The following is an 18,192-nucleotide window of genomic DNA, read 5'->3' on the forward strand; positions in this document are numbered from 1 at the left end:
ACAGACGTGTGTTAGGGTGGGGGTTACAGGGGAGTCAGTAGGGTTGACTTATCGGTTTACGATAGGTTCAGATGTTGTATAAAATATATATTTTTTCTGGATTCCTGATCCATATTTCTCCCTATAATGTGGTAGACAGAATAAACTGTGGGTTAAAACAAAGGAAGCGGGTGTGTGGCTGGGGAAAACAAGCATTGTACTTGACCTGAGAGAGTGGAGCTGGTAAACTGCTGGTGTGTTGGTGAATGATAAAAGATACACTGAGTATACAAAACATTAGGAACACTTTCCAAATATTGAGTTACACCCCCTTTGTCCTCAGAACAGACTCAATTTGTCATGTCATGGGCTCTACAAGGTGTTGAAAGTGTTCCACAGGGATGCTGGCCCATGTTTACGCCAATGCTTCTCACAGTTGTGTCAAGTTGGCTGGATGTTCTTTGGGTGGTGGACCATTGTTGTTACACACGGCAAACTGTTAAGTGTGAAAAACCCAGCAGCGTTGCAGTTCTTGACACACTCAAACCGGTGTGCCTGGCACTTACTTCCATACCCTGTTCAATGGCACTTAAATATTTTGTCTTGCCCATTCACCCTCTGAATGGGACACATACATAATCCATGTCTCAGTTGTCTCAAGGCTTAAAAATCCTTCTTAACACCCGCCTACTTAACCCAGAATCCAGCCACACCAATGTGTCGGAGGAAACACTGTTCAACTGACAACCCAGGTCAGCCTGCAGGTGCCTGGCCCGACACAAGGAGTCGCTAGAGCACGATGAGCCAACTAAAGCCCCTCCGGCCAAACCCTCCCCTAACCCGGACAATGCTGGGCCAATTGTGCGCCGCCCTATGGAAATACCATTCACGGCCAGTTGTGATACAGCCCGGGATTAAACCCGGATCTGTAGTGACGCCTCTAGCACTGCAACGCAGTGCCTTAGACAGCTGTGCCACTCGGGAGGCCCTGAAAAGGTACTTTTTAATGTGACTTGCGACAGCAAAAGTCACACTATAAATATTGTCAAGTTTTGAGTGAACTTAAAAATTGTGCTTCCAAACAACACTGTGGTCAGAGCAGCACTGAGGTGGATTGCTGAGTTCACATTAATTAATATCCCACAAGGCTTAATGCCTCTGCCTCAGCAACTCAAAGAAGTAACACTTAGATTTCCCTTGACCACCAAGTCAAAATGTTAAGTTCTATGTCTCAGAAAAGGTCTCACCTACATCTCACCAACTACCATAAAAACACTTTTACACAGCGGAAGCAATTCACACAATTTTCTGGATTCATGTAAAATTACCTTTCAAGTCTAGTACAAATAATAAAGTTATAATACAATTTTCAACTTGAAATGGAATGAAATTCTGGAAGTATGATAGTAATTTGCTTCGTACCTTTGTGTACTGTCGTGTACTTTGATCATCTATAGCATTCTCTAATTTTCCTGTATTCTCTAGGGAGACCAAGGAGATATGGGGCCCAGGGTGAGAGAATTAAATATGTCATACACTGAGTGTACAAACCATTAGGAACTATTGCTCTTTCCTTGACATAAACTGACCAGGTGAAAGCTACGATCCCTTATTGATGTCACCTGTTAAATCCACTTCAATCAGTGTAGATGAAGGGGAAGAAACAGGTTAATAATAATCCTCTACGGGATTGGTGTCCCCCCGTGGGACGGTTGAGCTAACGTACGCTAATGTGATTAGCATGACGTTGTAAGTAACAAGAACATTTCCCAGGACATAGACATGTCTTATATGGGCAGAAAACTTAAATTCTTGTTAATCTAACTGCACGGTCCAATTTACAGTAGCTATTACAGTGAAAAAATACCATGCTATTTTTTGAAGAGAGTGCACAAGAACAAAACACTTTTATCAAGGCAACTGGTTTGACACATTCACCTCTGAAGGTAAATAATGTACTTACATTCAGTCATTTTCACTGATTTGTCATTCTGAGGGTCCCAGAGATAAAATGTAGCATAGTTTTGTTTGATAAAAATGTAGGGACTGGGTGTGTCTGCCCCCCCTTCTAGAAGTATAAGGTGTCTTTTCTGTAGGGAATCTAATTATCCATAATTGATGACATTGCTGAGAGTGTGTAAACTTAAATGTTTTATTACCATGTAAATTTGTATGTCCTCTATAGTTATGTACTTGAAAATGTATCAATTGACCAATTGATACAACTGACATTTTGAACAGTAATTCAATGGTTCATTGGATCAGCCTAAAACGTTGCACATACACTGCTGCCATCTAGTAGCCAAAATATAAATTGCACCTAGACTCCTAAGCGATATAATGGCCTTTCTCTTGCTCTTCAAAGATGATGAAAACATTTTTTGTGGGAAAACACGTTTTTTTCTTTATATTATCTTTTACCAGATTTAATGTGTTATATTCTCCTAAATTAATTTCACATTTCCACAAACGTCATAGTGTTTTCATGCATATCCTTGCTTCAGGTCCTGACCTACAGGCCGTTATATTTGCGTATGTCATTTTAGGGGATTTTTTTTTTTAAAGGGTCCGATCCTTAAAGCGTGGTTTGGCGGGTCATGTTTTGGAGGATGAATGACTCGACCTTCGCCTCTCGAGCGCGCTGGGGAGTTGCAGCGATGAGACAAGATTGAAATTGGGTAGAAAATGTAGGTAAAATACGAAAATTCATGTAAAAAATTAGCTTTTCTATAGGACTAATTGCACTATAGAAAAGGTATATTTTGTCATACCTTGTCTCCTTTTGGCCCAGGCAGTCCCTGACAATAGAGGAGAAAAAGGAAATAATGGACTGTGATGATCGCTGACAAAACTCATTCCTTCCAAGATATGTAAACTTTCACTTTAAAGACTCAAATGAAAGCCATACCTTCTACCTCATGAAGGGTTCAGGGTTGTGTGGTGGTATGAGGTACACAGATTTTGTTCACTGATTAACTCTCCCTCTCTTACAACGGGTGGAGGACATATAAGCTTAGGCCTCAAAGGGTTACGCTCTACAGAATCTCATGATTGCAATTCATTCTGCGATGAGGTATCCGCATGAGGCCTTCTTAGAGTGTGTTTAGATTGAGATGAAAGGTATCTGCTAATATGAGCTTTGTGAATGAACGGACACAGGCGATTTTTAATCCTCACACAGATGGAGTAAATAGACGTCAGTGTCAGAGTGATGTAACTGTGGTTGGAGGGTTGGGCTGCTGTTTTTCACTGTACTGTCAGATAACAGGAGCCTCAACACCCACTCACTCTCCACACGCAGTACATCTTTACACAAGTCTTGCAACCTTTTTTGCTCTGCATATAGTACACACCATTTAATAATTACATCTGGGGATGCATGCCATATACAGTGCATTCGGAAAGTATTCAGACCCCATTGCTTTTCCCACATTTTGTTACGTCACAGCCTTATTCCAAAATGGATTAAATTCATGTTTTTCCTCATCGATCCAAACACAATACCCCAGGAGTGGCTTCGGGACAAGTCTCTGATGTCCTTGATCTCTGGAGAAACCTGAAAATAGCTGTACAGCGACGCTCCCCACCCAACTTGACAGAGCTTGAGAGGATCTGCAAAGAAGAATGGGAGAAGCTCCCCAAATACAGGTGTGCCAAGCTTGTAGCGTCATACCCAAGAAGACTTGAGGCTGTAATTGCTGCCAAAGGTGCTTCAACAAAGTACTGAGTAAAGGGTCTGAATAGTTATGTAAATGTGATACATTTGCCAACATTTCTAAAAACCTGTTTTTGCTTTGTCATTATGGCCTGTTTTGTGTAGATTGATGAGGGTACTTTTTTTTTTTTTCATTTTAGAATAAGGCTGTAACTTAACAAAATGTGGAAAAAGTCAAGGGGTCTGAATACTTTCCGAATGCACTATAATTCTTAAGATTACGGTGCACTTCTGTGTTACATTTAGTCCATCAAAAGTAATTGCAAATTCTTAATGAGGTGCAGGGAAAGTGTTTAAGATCGTGTATAAGTGCCTTCAGAACAAGGTAATAAATCAGATAATCTTATAAGAAAGGGGTACTTTTTACAGAGGCTCACTTCAGTCAAGACACACCCCATTTATTCTTGTCAATGTAAAAATGTTGTATTTTCCAAATTGCATGTATTACAGTGTATTGTTTTTGTGTAATTGTGCCTTAGACCACTGCGCCACTCGGGACGCCCGGTATGGTATTTTTTTGGGGCAAATGTTCAGCTATGCAACATCACATCTGCTTATAACTAGACACGTTGGTGTTTGGTCATCAAAAACTGGGAGTTTAACAGATAAGATGATTATCATACATACCTGGCTTCCCATGGGACCAGGAGCACCCTGTATATGGGAAGACAAGGTTTAAATCACAGAATGATTACATCACAAGTCATTCATGGCAAGAGTAGAACACATAAAATGTTTATGGTAATTGAACACATCATTGAATAGAGCTGTATTGTATAAAGTGTACTGTGAGCTAAATATCAACACCATATCAAAACATTAAGATGATGAAAATGGGTACTTACAGGCTTCCCATCCATCCCAAGTGGGCCCTAGAATACAGAACAATGTATGAAGAATACATATTATGTTAAAGAAAAACATGCTTATGTACACCTCTCCTGAGCCCGTATGCACGTTTTGGTAGCAAAACTATCAGCTCAATTGAGCACACTGCTGGCCAACGATTAAGCAGGCTATAGACAAACATGGGTAAGAATCCAGTCAGTCTAGAGTCCACGTTCACTGTATCACAAAGCCATTATGTAGGTCGCTGTCCAGTGTGGCACAGGTGCTGAAATGCTCTTGAAGTCAATTCAATTAACTATTATAATATTCCACAGCCAGTGGCGTGAAAAAGAAGGATGAAGATGCAAGGATTCTAAGCAAAAGAGGTACATCAACTATTCTGTGAATACTGTGTAGGGGAACTGTGAGTCCAACTGGGCCCACATGTGGTTCGGTCGTGAACACAGAGTTTGGACTCACATTCCTCTTATTAGTGGAAGAACTTCACAGGTTTGTGCATTTCCCTGTTGATCTTAAGTAATCCTTCTGGACCTACTGTCAGAACAACTGTCTCAAACCTTTGTCTGAATAGAAGGGACAGGTAAGGGCAAGGGGATACCTAGTCAGCTGCACAACTGAATGCATTCAACCAAAATGTGTCTTCCGCAATTAACCCAAAATATTCAATTCTGCACTTGAGCAAAGCAGTTAACCCCAAACAACAACTGCTCCCCAGGCAAATTAACCATTCGAAAAAAACTCGAACACTGCCCTCCCTTCGGCAAATCTGATCACAACTCCATTGAGTGAATGTCCCAAGATGGCGTAGCAGTCGAACGTCTTGTCGTGTCGTGTCCCTTGTATATATCGTTTAAAAAAATATTTTTAACATATTTTTCTTCGCATATCTTTTAAAACATTTTGTTAAACCTCAACTTCTAAATACTCTCCTGCAACCCGCCTCACCCAATGTAGCTATTTTCTTCTAAAGTACTTATATCTACTTTGGATCCAGAACCCCTCAACTGAAGCTAGCCAGCTAACTACCAGCTAGCTACCAGTCAGCAAACCATTGCTAGCGGTCTTCAGCTATCCGGTCATCAGCTAACCTTTAGCTCGGAAAGCTCTCGCCAGTTCGAACAACGCGACTCTAACCAGAGCATAACGGACCTATTATTTTTATCCCCGGATTCCCACCGGATTCCCACCGCAAACGGAACATTTTTCAGCTGGATTCTTCACAACTAGCTATCTAGCTAACTGCAATCCCCGGATGATTACTCCTGGCTAGCGTTTCCACCCACTTAGCTTGAAGCTAGCCCGGCCAGAGCTCCTGTGCTACCACCGAAGCATACTCCTGGGCTACAATATCCGGACCCACGACCGGTCCATCGATGTCACCGCATGAAGAGGAATAAACAGACTCACCCCATCGCGACGTCCCCCAAAGGCTAACTTTCTAGCCCTTGCTATCTCCTTGCTTGCTAATCCGGCCTGCTAACTGCTAGCTTGTTTATCCCCGGTCCGCTAACTGCTACCTTGTTTAGCCCTGGCCTACTAACTGTTAGCTTGTTAGCACAGGCCTGCTAACCGTCTGAATCGCCGCGTCCCAAACACTCACTGGACCCATATTTACTTTCTCTTTTCGATTTTTAATTTGTTTATACCTTCCGGTAACCTGCCTCACCCAATGTGATACGGAATCGCCATTATTTTTGATTTTTAGAACACACTCAAGAACCTCCAGAAGCTAACCAGCTAACTAGCTACAAGCTATTTAGTCATTGTTAGCCGCTGCTAACTGTTTTTTAACCTGGATAACACTCGCCAGTCCAGCATCCCTGCCTCATCCACCGCTGCCCCCCTGGACACTGATCACTTGGCTACATAGCTGATGCATGCTAGACTGTCCATTAATCACGGTACTCCATTCTGCTTGTTTATGTTTTATCTGTCGGCCCCAGCCGCACTCAGGCTCTGTGTGTAGTTAATCCGACCCCCTGCCTAGCCTACGCCATTTTACCTGCTGTTGTTGTGCTAGCTGATTAGCTGTTGTTGTCTCACCTACTGTTCTAGCTACTGTTTTAGCTAGCTCTCCCAATTCAACACCTGTGATTACTGTATGTCTCTCTCAAATGTCAATATGCCTTGTATACTGTTGTTCAGGTTAGTTATCATTGTTTTAGTTTACAATGGAGCCCCTAGTTCCACTCTTCATACCCCTGATACCTCATTTGTCCCACCTCCCACACATGCGGTGACCTCACCCATTACAACCAGCATGTCCAGAGATACAACCTCTCTCATCATCACCCAGTGCCTGGGCTTACCTCTGCTGTACCCGCACCCCATCATAACCCTGTCTGCGCATTATGCCCTGAATATATTCTACCATGCCCAGAAATCTGCTCCTTTCATTCTCTGTCCCCAACGCTCTAGGCGACCAGGTTTGATAGCCTTTAGCCGCACCCTCATACTACTCCTCCTCTGTTCTGCGGGTGATGTGGAGGTAAACCCAGGCCCTGCATGTCCCCAGGCACCCTCATATGTTGACTTCTGTGATCGAAAAAGCCTTGGTTTCATGCATGTCAACATCAGAAGCCTTCTCCCTAAGTTTGTTTTACTCACTGCTTTAGCACACTCTGCTAACCCTGATGTCATTGCCGTGTCTGAATCCTGGCTCAGGAAGGCCACCAAAAATTCTGAGATTTCCATACCCAACTATAACATCTTCCGTCAAGATAGAACTGCCAAAGGGGGAGGAGTTGCAGTCTACTGCAGAGATAGCCTGCAAAGTAATGTCATACTTTTCAGGTCCATACCCAAACAGTTCGAACTACTAATCTTGAAAATTACTCTCTCCAGAAATAAGTCTCTCACTGTTGCCGCCTGCTTACCGACCCCCCTCAGCACCCAGCTGTGCCCTGGACACCATTTGTGAATTGATTGCCCCCCATCTAGCTTCAGAGTTTGTTCTGTTAGGTGACCTAAACTGGGATATGCTTAACACCCCAGCAGTCCTACAATCTAAGCTAGATGCCCTCAATCTCACACAAATCATCAAGGAACCCACCAGGTACAACCCTAAATCTGTAAACAAGGGCACCCTCATAGACGTCATCCTGACCAACTGGCCCTCCAAATACACCTCTGCTGTCTTCAACCAGGATCTCAGCGATCACTGCCTCATTGCCTGTATCCGCTACGGAGCCGCAATCAAACGACCACCCCTCATCACTGTCAAACGCTCCCTAAAAAACTTCTGTGAGCAGGCCTTTCTAATCGACCTGGCCCGGGTATCCTGGAAGGACATTGACCTCATCCCGTCAGTTGAGGATGCCTGGTCATTCTTTAAAAGTAACTTCCTCACCATTTTAGATAAGCATGCTCTGTTCAAAAAATGCAGAACTAAGAACAGATATAGCCCTTGGTTCACTCCAGACCTGACTGCCCTCGACCAGCACAAAAACATCCTGTGGCGGACTGCAATAGCATCGAACAGTCCCCGCGATATGCAACTGTTCAGGGAAGTCAGGAACCAATACACGCAGTCAGTCAGGAAAGCTAAGGCCAGCTTCTTCAGGCAGAAGTTTGCATCCTGTAGCTCCAACTCCAAAAAGTTCTGGGACACTGTGAAGTCCATGGAGAACAAGAGCACCTCCTCCCAGCTGCCCACTGCACTGAGGCTAGGTAACACGGTCACCACCGATAAATCCATGATTATTGAAAACTTCAACAAGCATTTCTCAACGGCTGGCCATGCCTTCCGCCTGGCTACTCCAACCTCGGCCAACAGCTCCCCCCGCAGCTACTCGCCCAAGCCTCTCCAGGTTCTCCTTTACCCAAATCCAGATAGCAGATGTTCTGAAAGAGCTGCAAAACCTGGACCCGTACAAATCAGCTGGGCTTGACAATCTGGACCCTCTATTTCTGAAACTATCCGCCGCCATTGTCGCAACCCCTATTACCAGCCTGTTCAACCTCTCTTTCATATCGTCTGAGATCCCCAAGGACTGGAAAGCTGCCGCAGTCATTCCCCTCTTCAAAGGGGGAGACACCCTGGACCCAAACTGTTACAGACCTATATCCATCCTGCCCTGCCTATCTAAGGTCTTCGAAAGCCAAGTCAACAAACAGGTCACTGACCATCTCAAATCCCACCGTATCTTCTCCGCTGTGCAATCTGGTTTCCGAGCCGGTCACGGGTGCACCTCAGCCACGCTCAAGGTACTAAACGATATCATAACCGCCATCGATAAAAGACAGTACTGTGCAGCCGTCTTCATCGACCTTGCCAAGGCTTTCGACTCGGTCAATCACCATATTCTTATCGGCAGACTCAGTAGCCTCGGTTTTTCTGATGACTGCCTTGCCTGGTTCACCAATTACTTTGCAGACAGAGTTCAGAGTGTCAAATCGGAGGGCATGCTGTCCGGTCCCCTGGAAGTCTCTATGGGGGTGCCACAGGTTTCAATCCTCGGGCCGACTCTTTTTTCTGTATATATCAATGATGTTGCTCTTGCTGCGGGCGATTCCCTGATCCACCTCTACGCAGACGACACCATTCTATATACTTCCGGCCACTGTACACTGTGCTATCTAACCTCCAAACGAGCTTCAATGCCATACAACAATCCTTCCGTGGCCTCCAACTGCTCTTAAACGCTAGTAAAACCAAATGCATGCTTTTCAACCGTTCGCTGCCTGCCTGACCAGCATCACCACCCTGGATGGTTCCAACCTTGAATATGTGGACATCTATAAGTACCTAGGTGTCTGGCTAGACTGTAAACTCTCCTTCCAGACTCATATCAAACATCTCCAATCGAAAATCAAATCAAGAGTCGGCTTTGTATTCCGCATCAAAGCCTCCTTCACTCACGCCGCCAAACTTACGCTAGTAAAACTGACTATCCTACCGATCCTCGACTTCGGCGATGTCATGTACAAAATTGCTTCCAACACTCTACTCAGCAAACTGGATGCAGTTTATCACAGTGCCATCTGTTTTGTCACTAAAGCACCTTATACCACCCACCACTGCGACTTGTACGCTCTAGTCGGCTGGCCCTCGCTACATATTCGTCGCCAGACCCACTGGCTCCAGGTCATCTACAAGTCCATGCTAGGTAAAGCTCCGCCTTATCTCAGTTCACTGGTCACGATGGCAACACCCATCCGTAGCACGCGCTCCAGCAGGTGTATCTCACTGATCATCCCTAAAGCCAATACCTCATTTGGCCGCCTTTCTTTCCAGTTCTCTGCTGCCTGTGACTGGAACGAATTGCAAAAATCGCTGAAGTTGGAGACTTTCATCTCCCTCACCAACTTCAAACATCTGCTATCTGAGCAGCTAACCGATCGCTGCAGCTGTACATAGTCTATCGGCAAATAGCCCACCCATTTTTACCTACCTCATCCCCATACTGTTTTTATTTATTTACTTTTCTGCTCTTTTGCACACCAATATCTCTACCTGTACATGACCATCTGATCATTTATCACTCCAGTGTTAATCTGCAAAATTGTAATTATTCGCCTACCTCATGCCTTTTGCACACAATGTATATAGACTCCCCTTTTTTTTCTTCCTTTTGTGTTATTTTCTTGTTAATTGTTTACTCCATGTGTAACTCTGTGTTGTCTGCTCACACTGCTATGCTTTATCTTGGCCAGGTCGCAGTTGAAAATGAGAACTTGTTCTCAACTAGCCTACCTGATTAAATAAAGGTGAAATAAAAAAATAAAATAAAACATTTTGCTCCTCCATTCCCATAGGCAGAAACTCAAACAGGAAGAACTTGGGCTAAGGACTATTCAATGCTGGTCTGACCAATCGGAGTCCACACTTCAAGATTGTTTTGATCACGTGGACTGGAATATGTTCCGGGTAGGCTCTGACAATAACAACGACCATTACACTGATACGGTGACTGAGTTTATCAGGAAGTGTATAGGAGATGTTGTACCCACTGTAACTATTAAAACCTACCCTAACCAGAAACCATGGATAGATGGCAGCATTCGCGCAAAATTAACCATGGCAAGATTAACCATGTCCATGACATGGCATTTAACCATGGCAAGGTGACTGGGAATATGGCTGAATACAAACAGTGTAGGTATTCTGCAAAACATCAGTATAGAAACAAAGTGGAGTCGCAATTCAACGGCTCAGACACGAGACAAATGTTTCAGGGCCTACAGACAATCACGGACTACAAAAGGAAAACAAGCCATGTCGTGGACACAGACATCTTGCTTCTGGACAAGCTAAACACCTTCTTTGTCTGCTTTGAGGATAACACAGTGCCATCGACACAGCCTGGGTGGACACGCACGCCTCCAACTCAAGTTCGCAGACGACACAACAGTAGTACGCCTGATTACCAACAATGATGAGACAGCCTACAGGGAGGATGTGAGGGCCCTGGGAATGTGGTGCCAGGAAAAGAAACCTCTCACTCAACGTTTAACAAAATAAAAGGAGATGATCGTGGACTTCAGGAAACAGTAGAGGGAGCACCCCTTACCCACATCAACTGGATTGCAGTGGAAAAGGTGGAAAGCTTCAAGTTTCTCGGTGTACACATCACTGACAAACTGAAATGGTCCACCCACACAGACAACGCGGTGAAGAAGGCACAACATTTAACCTCAGGAGGCTAAAGAAATGTCGCTTGAGCAAACATGTTAGACATTAATTGAGCATTTGTTGATGTCAGAGTGGGAAGTTTAGGCGAAAGTGTTGAGTGGCCAAGGAAAAAAAATGTCACGTAGCTAAAGATTTCTTTTTCTTGAAAGACATGTTATCCTTATCCTAGGTTGGAAAAGAGAGTATAGTCTCTTATTTGCCGAGGAAGTAAGTGGGCAGTTAGGGGAAAAGGGTCTTCATTGTCTTAAACTATTCCCGAGGGACGTGGAGTAGGTTTGGAAGAGATAAATAGATTTCTTATTATGAACCCTAGGAATGTAGGCGGAAGTTGATGAATTATTACAATAATTCCACGACAGTATATACTGTATTCTATACTATCCACTGTATCTTAGTCTATGCCGTTCTGACATTCCCATGTCTTAGGTCAGTTAGGATCACCACTTTATTTTAAGAATGTGAAATGTCAGAATAATAGTAGAGAGAATGATTTATTTCAGCTTTTATTTCTTTCATCACATTCCCAGTGGGTCAGACGTTTAAATATACTCAATTAGTATTTGGTAGCATTGCATTTAAATTGTTTAATTGGGTCAAACGTTTTGGGAAGCCTATTACAAGCTTCCCACAATAAGTTGGGTGAATATTGGCCCATTCCTCCTGACAGAGCTGGTGTAACTGAGTCAGGTTTCTAGGCCTCCTTGCTCAAACACTTTTTAAGTTTCTATAGGATTGAGGTCAGGGCTTTGTGATGGCCACTCCAATACCTTGACTTTGTTGTCCTTAAGCCATTTTGCCACAACTTTGGAAGTATGCTTGGGGTCATTCATTGTCCATTTGGAAGACCCATTTGCGACCAAGTTTTAACTTCCTGACTGATTTCTTGAGATGTTGCTTCAATATATCCACATAATTTTCCTCCCTTATGATGCCATCTATGTTGTGAAGTGCACCAGTCCCTCCTCCAGCAAAGCACACCCACGACATGATGCTGCCACCCCCGTGCTTCACGGTTTGGATGGTGTTCTTCGGCTTGCAAGCTTCCCCCTTTTTCCTCCAAACATAACGATGGTCATTATGGCCAAACAGTTATATTTTTGTTTCATCAGACCAGAGGATGATGATCATTGTCCCCATGTGCAGTTGCAAACTGTAGTCTAGCTTTTTATGGCGGTTTTGGGGCAGTGGCTTCTTCCTTGCTGAGCGGCATTTCAGGTTATGTCGATATAGGACTCGTTTTACTGTGGATACACATACTTTTGTACCTGTTTCCTCCAGCATCTTCACAAGGTCCTTTGCTGTTGTTCTTTGCACTTTTCACACCAAAGTACAATGATCTCTAGGAGACAGAATGCATCTCCTTCCTGAGCGGTATGACAGCTGCGTGGTCCCATGATGTTTATACTTGCGTACTATTTGTACAGATGAACGTTGTACCTTCAGGCGTTTGGAAATTGCTCCCAAGGATGAACCAGACTTGTGAAGGTCTACACTTTTGGCATTGGCTGATTTCTTTTGATTTTCCCATGATGTCAAGCAGAGGTACTGAGTTTGAAGGTAGGCCTTGAAATACATACACAGGTTCACCTCCAATTGACTCAAATGATGTCAATTAGCCTATCAGAAGCTTCTAAAGCCATGACATAATTTGCTGGAATTTTCCAAGCTGTTTAAAGGCACAGTCAACTTAGTGTATGTAAACCTCTGACCCACTGGAATTGTGATACAGTGAATTCTAAGTGAAATAATCTGTCTGTAAACAATTGTTGGACAAATGACTTGTGTCATGCACAAAGTAGATGTCCTACCCGTTGAAAAACGAGTTATAACAACTCAACTGGAGCCAAGAGGGAAGATAACAATAGTCTAGCACAGGGCTCTCCAATTCTGTTCCTGGAAAGCTATTGTCCTGTAGGTTCTCTCTCCAACCCTAATCTAGCACACCTGATTCTAATTCTAATAATTAGCTGGTTGATAAACTGAATCAGGTTTAGTTCCAACTGGTGTTGGAGCGAAAACCTACAGGACGGTAGCTCTCCAGGAACAGGGTTGGAGAGCCCTGGTCTAGGACTCTAGGTTAGGGAAGATCATATTCTAGGTCATATCAAATCTTATTTGTGACAAGCTTCGTAAACAACGGGTGTAGACTTAACAGTGAAATGCTTATTTACGGGCCCTTCCCAACAATGCAGAGTGAATGATAATAAAGAAATAATAGAAAAGTAAAACACGTAATAATACAATTAATAATAGATACACAATGAGTAACACAATGAGTAACATTTTATGTGGGTTTCACATTTTTTAATAATAGAACACTTGCTCAGAAAAGAGAATTAGAGTGACATTTACCGGGTAACCATCCCGTCCAGGCGAGCCCTGTTAGGATTATACAGAACACTACATAAGAGAATTGAACTGAAGGTCAGAATTAGGATTAAAATGAGGATGCTTTTAAACAATCTCACTATGGCAGACTTTTCATTTTAATGCTGGGCCCTTAATAATAATCATAATAATAACTCTATTTGTATAGCGGTTTATGATACAAGTAAGGAAGTGCTTCACATCATAAAATAAGAAAATGAAAATACTAACAAAGAAAGAGACAGGAGGAATGAGATTTTTAAAAAGATAGCTTATTCAGATTATGCATTGAAAGCATATATTAAAAGCATCTTTATAAAAGTGTGTCTTCAGCAGAGAGTTTTAAAAAATGGACTGAATTTGCAAGCCTGATCATCTCTGGCAGACCATTCCAAAAGTCTAGGGGCCCTAATGGCAAATGCCTGGTCTCCTTCCGTTTTCAACCTAGACTTTGGAGTGGTCAACAGTAGCCCTGCCAGAGGATCTCAGGCTGCATCCTGGCTCGTAGCGAGATAAAAGATCAGAGATATAGGACGTGGCTAAACCAAGTTTAGCCTTAAACATGATTCATACAATTGTAAAATATATTCTAAATGTGACTGGCAGCCAGCCAGTGTAGAGAAGCTAAAATATAATAAATAGTTGTGATATGGTTACATTTTCTTGCCTGCAGCATTTTCAACTAACTGCACACGATCGCGTGATTTCTGAGACATGTAATCTATAAATAAAAGCATATATAACTTTCTCCAGATCAGTGACTGAAATAAAAGACTTGACTTTAGCTATATTTCTTAGATGATAATTGCAGGACAGGGCACCCTCCTTTACATGCAGCTCAAGGTTTAGGTCAGTGTCAAAGAAGTCACCAAGGTTTCTGGCCATAGGCTTTACATTGGTGGACAAATGATCAAGGTTATTTACAATCTGGTTTCTAGCAAGGTGGGGGCCAAATAAAACAACCTCTGATTTCTTATCATTGAGCCAGAGAAAATAGTCATCGGGGATGTAACTGTGCGTGTCCTTATCCAATTCCAAGGTGCATATTGAATATATTGGAAGAACTGTCCACATCTACTTTTCATCGGCCAACAAGATGAGGAGGACTAACGAACAGCAAAAGCACTAGCCTATGTAAATCTACTGCCCCCCATAGTACAAAAGTCGACCGATTCTATTATGTGCGAGAAATAATGTACCTATGATGAAAATTACAGGCCTCTCTCATCTTTTTAAGTGGAAGAACTTGCACAATTGGTGGCTGACTAAATACTTTTTTGCCCCACTGTATTTTTTAAATACTTAAAGGGGTCCTAAATTAAAAATAAAAAAATCTAAATGATACATGGTATGACCTTCTTACAACAATTCCATATGTCATTTTAGGATTGGACTTTTAAGAATGGAGACATTTGAGTGTGTTGTTGGTGACATGCTCGCATCCCCTGATCTCTGCAAACAGTTTCTATGATTCTCTACAGCCCTATGCCAGCATTTCTGGTCAGGTGGCACTTGAGGCAACTACTCTGAGACTGTCTACTTCCACTAGGCAAGCACTTGTTGAATCAACGTTGTTTCCATGAAATTACTTTGAACCAACGTGGAATAGATTTTGAATTGACATCTGTGCCCAGTTGGCTTCTTCCTTTTGCTCCTTTGAGCAAATATCATTTGAGTCCCTCCTTACTGTAGCTCACATGAAGACCTCCTCCTGCCCCTTGGATGAAATCTCTACTAGACTACTAAAATAGGTTATGCCTACTGTTGGCCCCAAAATTCTGTCTCCCTGACCTCTGCCTTTTTTACCAGACTCATTTCAAATGCTCTGATCCAACCTCTCCTTAAAAAGCCCAATCTAGACCCCTCTCCACTGAGTAATTATAGACCTCTTTTTAAACTTCCTTTTTTTTATCCAAGATGTTTGAAAAAGTTGTTTTCAAGCAAGTTTTCAAGCAATTTATTTGAGTATGAAAAACTTATTTGAAAAATGAGTATGAAATCTGCTTTATTGCAAGTCAGTAATGTCCTGTTTGCTGCCGTTGAATGCCCTATTCTAGTTATTTTGGATCAATGCCTTGTTTGCTACTATTGATCATAACACCCTTGTTGACCGGCTCAACTGGTTCAGGTCATGTATGTTAATCAGTGAGCATGGTTCAGTATTGCCCCCAGCACCTATTCACAATGGTGTCCTCCATTAGTAGCCTACCAAACCTGCTAACTGCCTGGTACTCAGCACTCTATTGTCCCTCTAATCACTCTGACATCAATGCAAATGTGATCAAAAATCTAATCAAACACTTCATGAGAGCTCATGTTGCGCAACATTTCTATAGGTTATACAATTGAGCGAGAAAACAGAGTGATGCCCTCTACTAAATAGAGGAGGATCTCATCAGCTTTCTATAGGCTAGGTCTACTATATTTATTTCTCAACTTTCCTAATATTAAGTACATTGCTTATATTTACAACAGGAGTATAGCCTACCTGGATGGCATGAAAATGAACCAAAAAAAGTGTCCTCCATTCGCTATTTAAGTGAATAGATTACATTTATTTTTTCCCGCTGCCCCTGTTTTGATACAGGTGCCTGATAATGGTCCATTCTAAATCAAAACAAATTTCACACATTTATTACATGCATAATTGCATTTTCCAGTCAATTTTGATGATGGTGTTTTCCGCTAACATTTGCGCTTATAGCCTACTACCACATGCGCATTGCTGAGCTTATAATGTGAAGAAATAGCCTAATAGTTTATCAACATTTTAAGCTAAACGTTCTGATCTGTTGCGTCAGCCACATTGCGTAAAAATGTTTTTTTTTTATATGCAAGTGGTTGTATTAAATAACATTTGTGCCACAAATACTAAAATGTTAGCATATGGAAACTGCCAGGGAAATAAAATAAAATGCCTGGATTGCTGTCATACTCTAACGTCTGCTTCCAACTCACACCCTCAAACACGTAGATCCCCTGAACGCAGCTCACTCTCCAGATCCCAATCTCCTGAATTCTAATGACAAGTACACACACCTGCATGTCATTATCACACACTATTTAGTTCAGTTCTTTGCACCCCATCACTGTGAGGTATTGTTTGTTTTGTGACATGTCTTTCAGAGCTCTGGGTTTTCCTGTGAATTATAGTTTTTGCCTGTCTCACTAACGACGCCTTTCTGCCTGTACTGTAGCCTATCAGATTTCCTGTTATCTACCTATTGCCTGATCACCCGGACGATGTCACTAGCCTTTTCCCTGCCTGTACTGTTGCCTTTTGGACCCCCTGTGTATGACCTTCTGCCTGCCACTGGACCCAGCTACCTGCCTCCTCCTGTGGTCCTTTGCAATAAACACCTACTGCGCCCTGCGCTTGAAACCAGCTCTCTGTCTCCCCTGCACTGGACCCAGCTACCTGCCTCCTCCTGTGGTCCTTTGCAATAAACACCTACTGCGCCCTGCGCTTGAAACCAGCTCTCTGTCTCCCCTCGTGTTCATTACACACACCTTGTTCATAGACTGCTTACAGGTTAAGGAAACCAATGTGTAATGTAATTTTGTAATTTGGGTGAACTATACTTTTAAGCTAAACAAAAACTGACGATTTACCTACTGTTACCTCCCATGTGCTACTGTAGGTGTTCAATCACTTACCTTTTCTGAAGCACGGCTCACCAAGTTACTGCAGACCAAACATACTTTATCCTCATACACATCGACTAAAACCCAATGACCGTGGTGAAAATGGTACTTACTGGAGATCCTGAAACAGAAAAAAAACAAGGATAGAAAAATGCAGTTAGTGATGATGACCTCTGAACAGTTTTATCCTGGTAACTTTCATGTTCTACCTTGGAGTTGTGACTAACTCAGTGGGAGGTTGATTGTTTGACCATAATAGCCCCAACCGGTTGATACTGTATGGTTTACATCTACTCTTCCATTTTAGACAAACCTTTACCAGTCGTTGTCATAACAAAAACTCAGTTCCCATGGTGCCTTGTTTGTTCGGCTGTCATTGCAATCACGAGACATGATGATTGCATAATGAGTTTGATTACAGAAGGCTCTGCCCTCCTGACTTTGTTCTTTTCCCCTGTGTGTGTGTATCTGTCCTGCATCAGACTTGCACGCACTCTTACACACACCACAATGAGGATATCTAGGCCTGTGTAATAGCAATGTTCCCCTACTGACATGATTAATCACAGATACTGGTTGGGCAACGCAAATCCCTATGTTTTCAGCAGTGTTGTGTGTGTTCCAGCCTGCCAGCAGTCAGGACCACTAGAGCGAGTCTGCTGTTACAGCTATCTTGGGGCTGGAGGGGGGGCAACCATAGAGAGAGAGGATTTCTAGATGAATACCCTGTTTTAACATGGATATTGCCATAATGGCACAGATACACTGAGTGTACAAACCATTATGAACACCTTCCTATTATTGAGTTCCAAGCCTTTTTGCCTTCAGAGCAGACTCAATTCATTGGGGGCATGGACTCTACAAGGTGTCAATTGTTCCACATGGATGCTGGCCCATGTCGATGCCAATGCTTCCCACAGTTGTGTCAAGTTGGCTGGATGTCCTTTGGATGTTGGACCATTCTTGATTCATACGGAAAATTGTTGAGTGTGGAAAAACCCAG

At 42.8% G+C, this 18,192-nt stretch overlaps 1 protein-coding gene across 2 annotated transcripts in view; it reads right to left on the reverse strand.

The window, feature by feature from the left end:
• Positions 1–17,408, reverse strand: part of LOC115135439 (collagen alpha-1(XXIII) chain-like) — a 49,523-nt gene extending 32,115 nt beyond the window's left edge. The window contains exons 1-4 of one of the 2 annotated variants that reach the window (XM_029670125.2): positions 17,303–17,408; positions 4,540–4,566; positions 4,322–4,348; positions 2,751–2,777 (exon numbers count right to left, since the gene is read on the reverse strand). In XM_029670125.2, the coding sequence (XP_029525985.2) occupies positions 2,751–2,777; positions 4,322–4,348; positions 4,540–4,554 (69 nt within the window). In that variant the 5' untranslated portion in view covers positions 4,555–4,566; positions 17,303–17,408. The remainder of the gene's footprint in view (positions 1–2,750; positions 2,778–4,321; positions 4,349–4,539; positions 4,567–17,302) is intronic. The other variant, XM_029670126.2, reaches the window with a different exon arrangement.
• Between the last annotated feature and the right edge of the window lie 784 nt (positions 17,409–18,192).

Source organism: Oncorhynchus nerka, linkage group LG10, assembly GCF_034236695.1.
Source record: "Oncorhynchus nerka isolate Pitt River linkage group LG10, Oner_Uvic_2.0, whole genome shotgun sequence".
In the NCBI taxonomy this organism is placed as follows: domain Eukaryota; kingdom Metazoa; phylum Chordata; class Actinopteri; order Salmoniformes; family Salmonidae; genus Oncorhynchus; species Oncorhynchus nerka.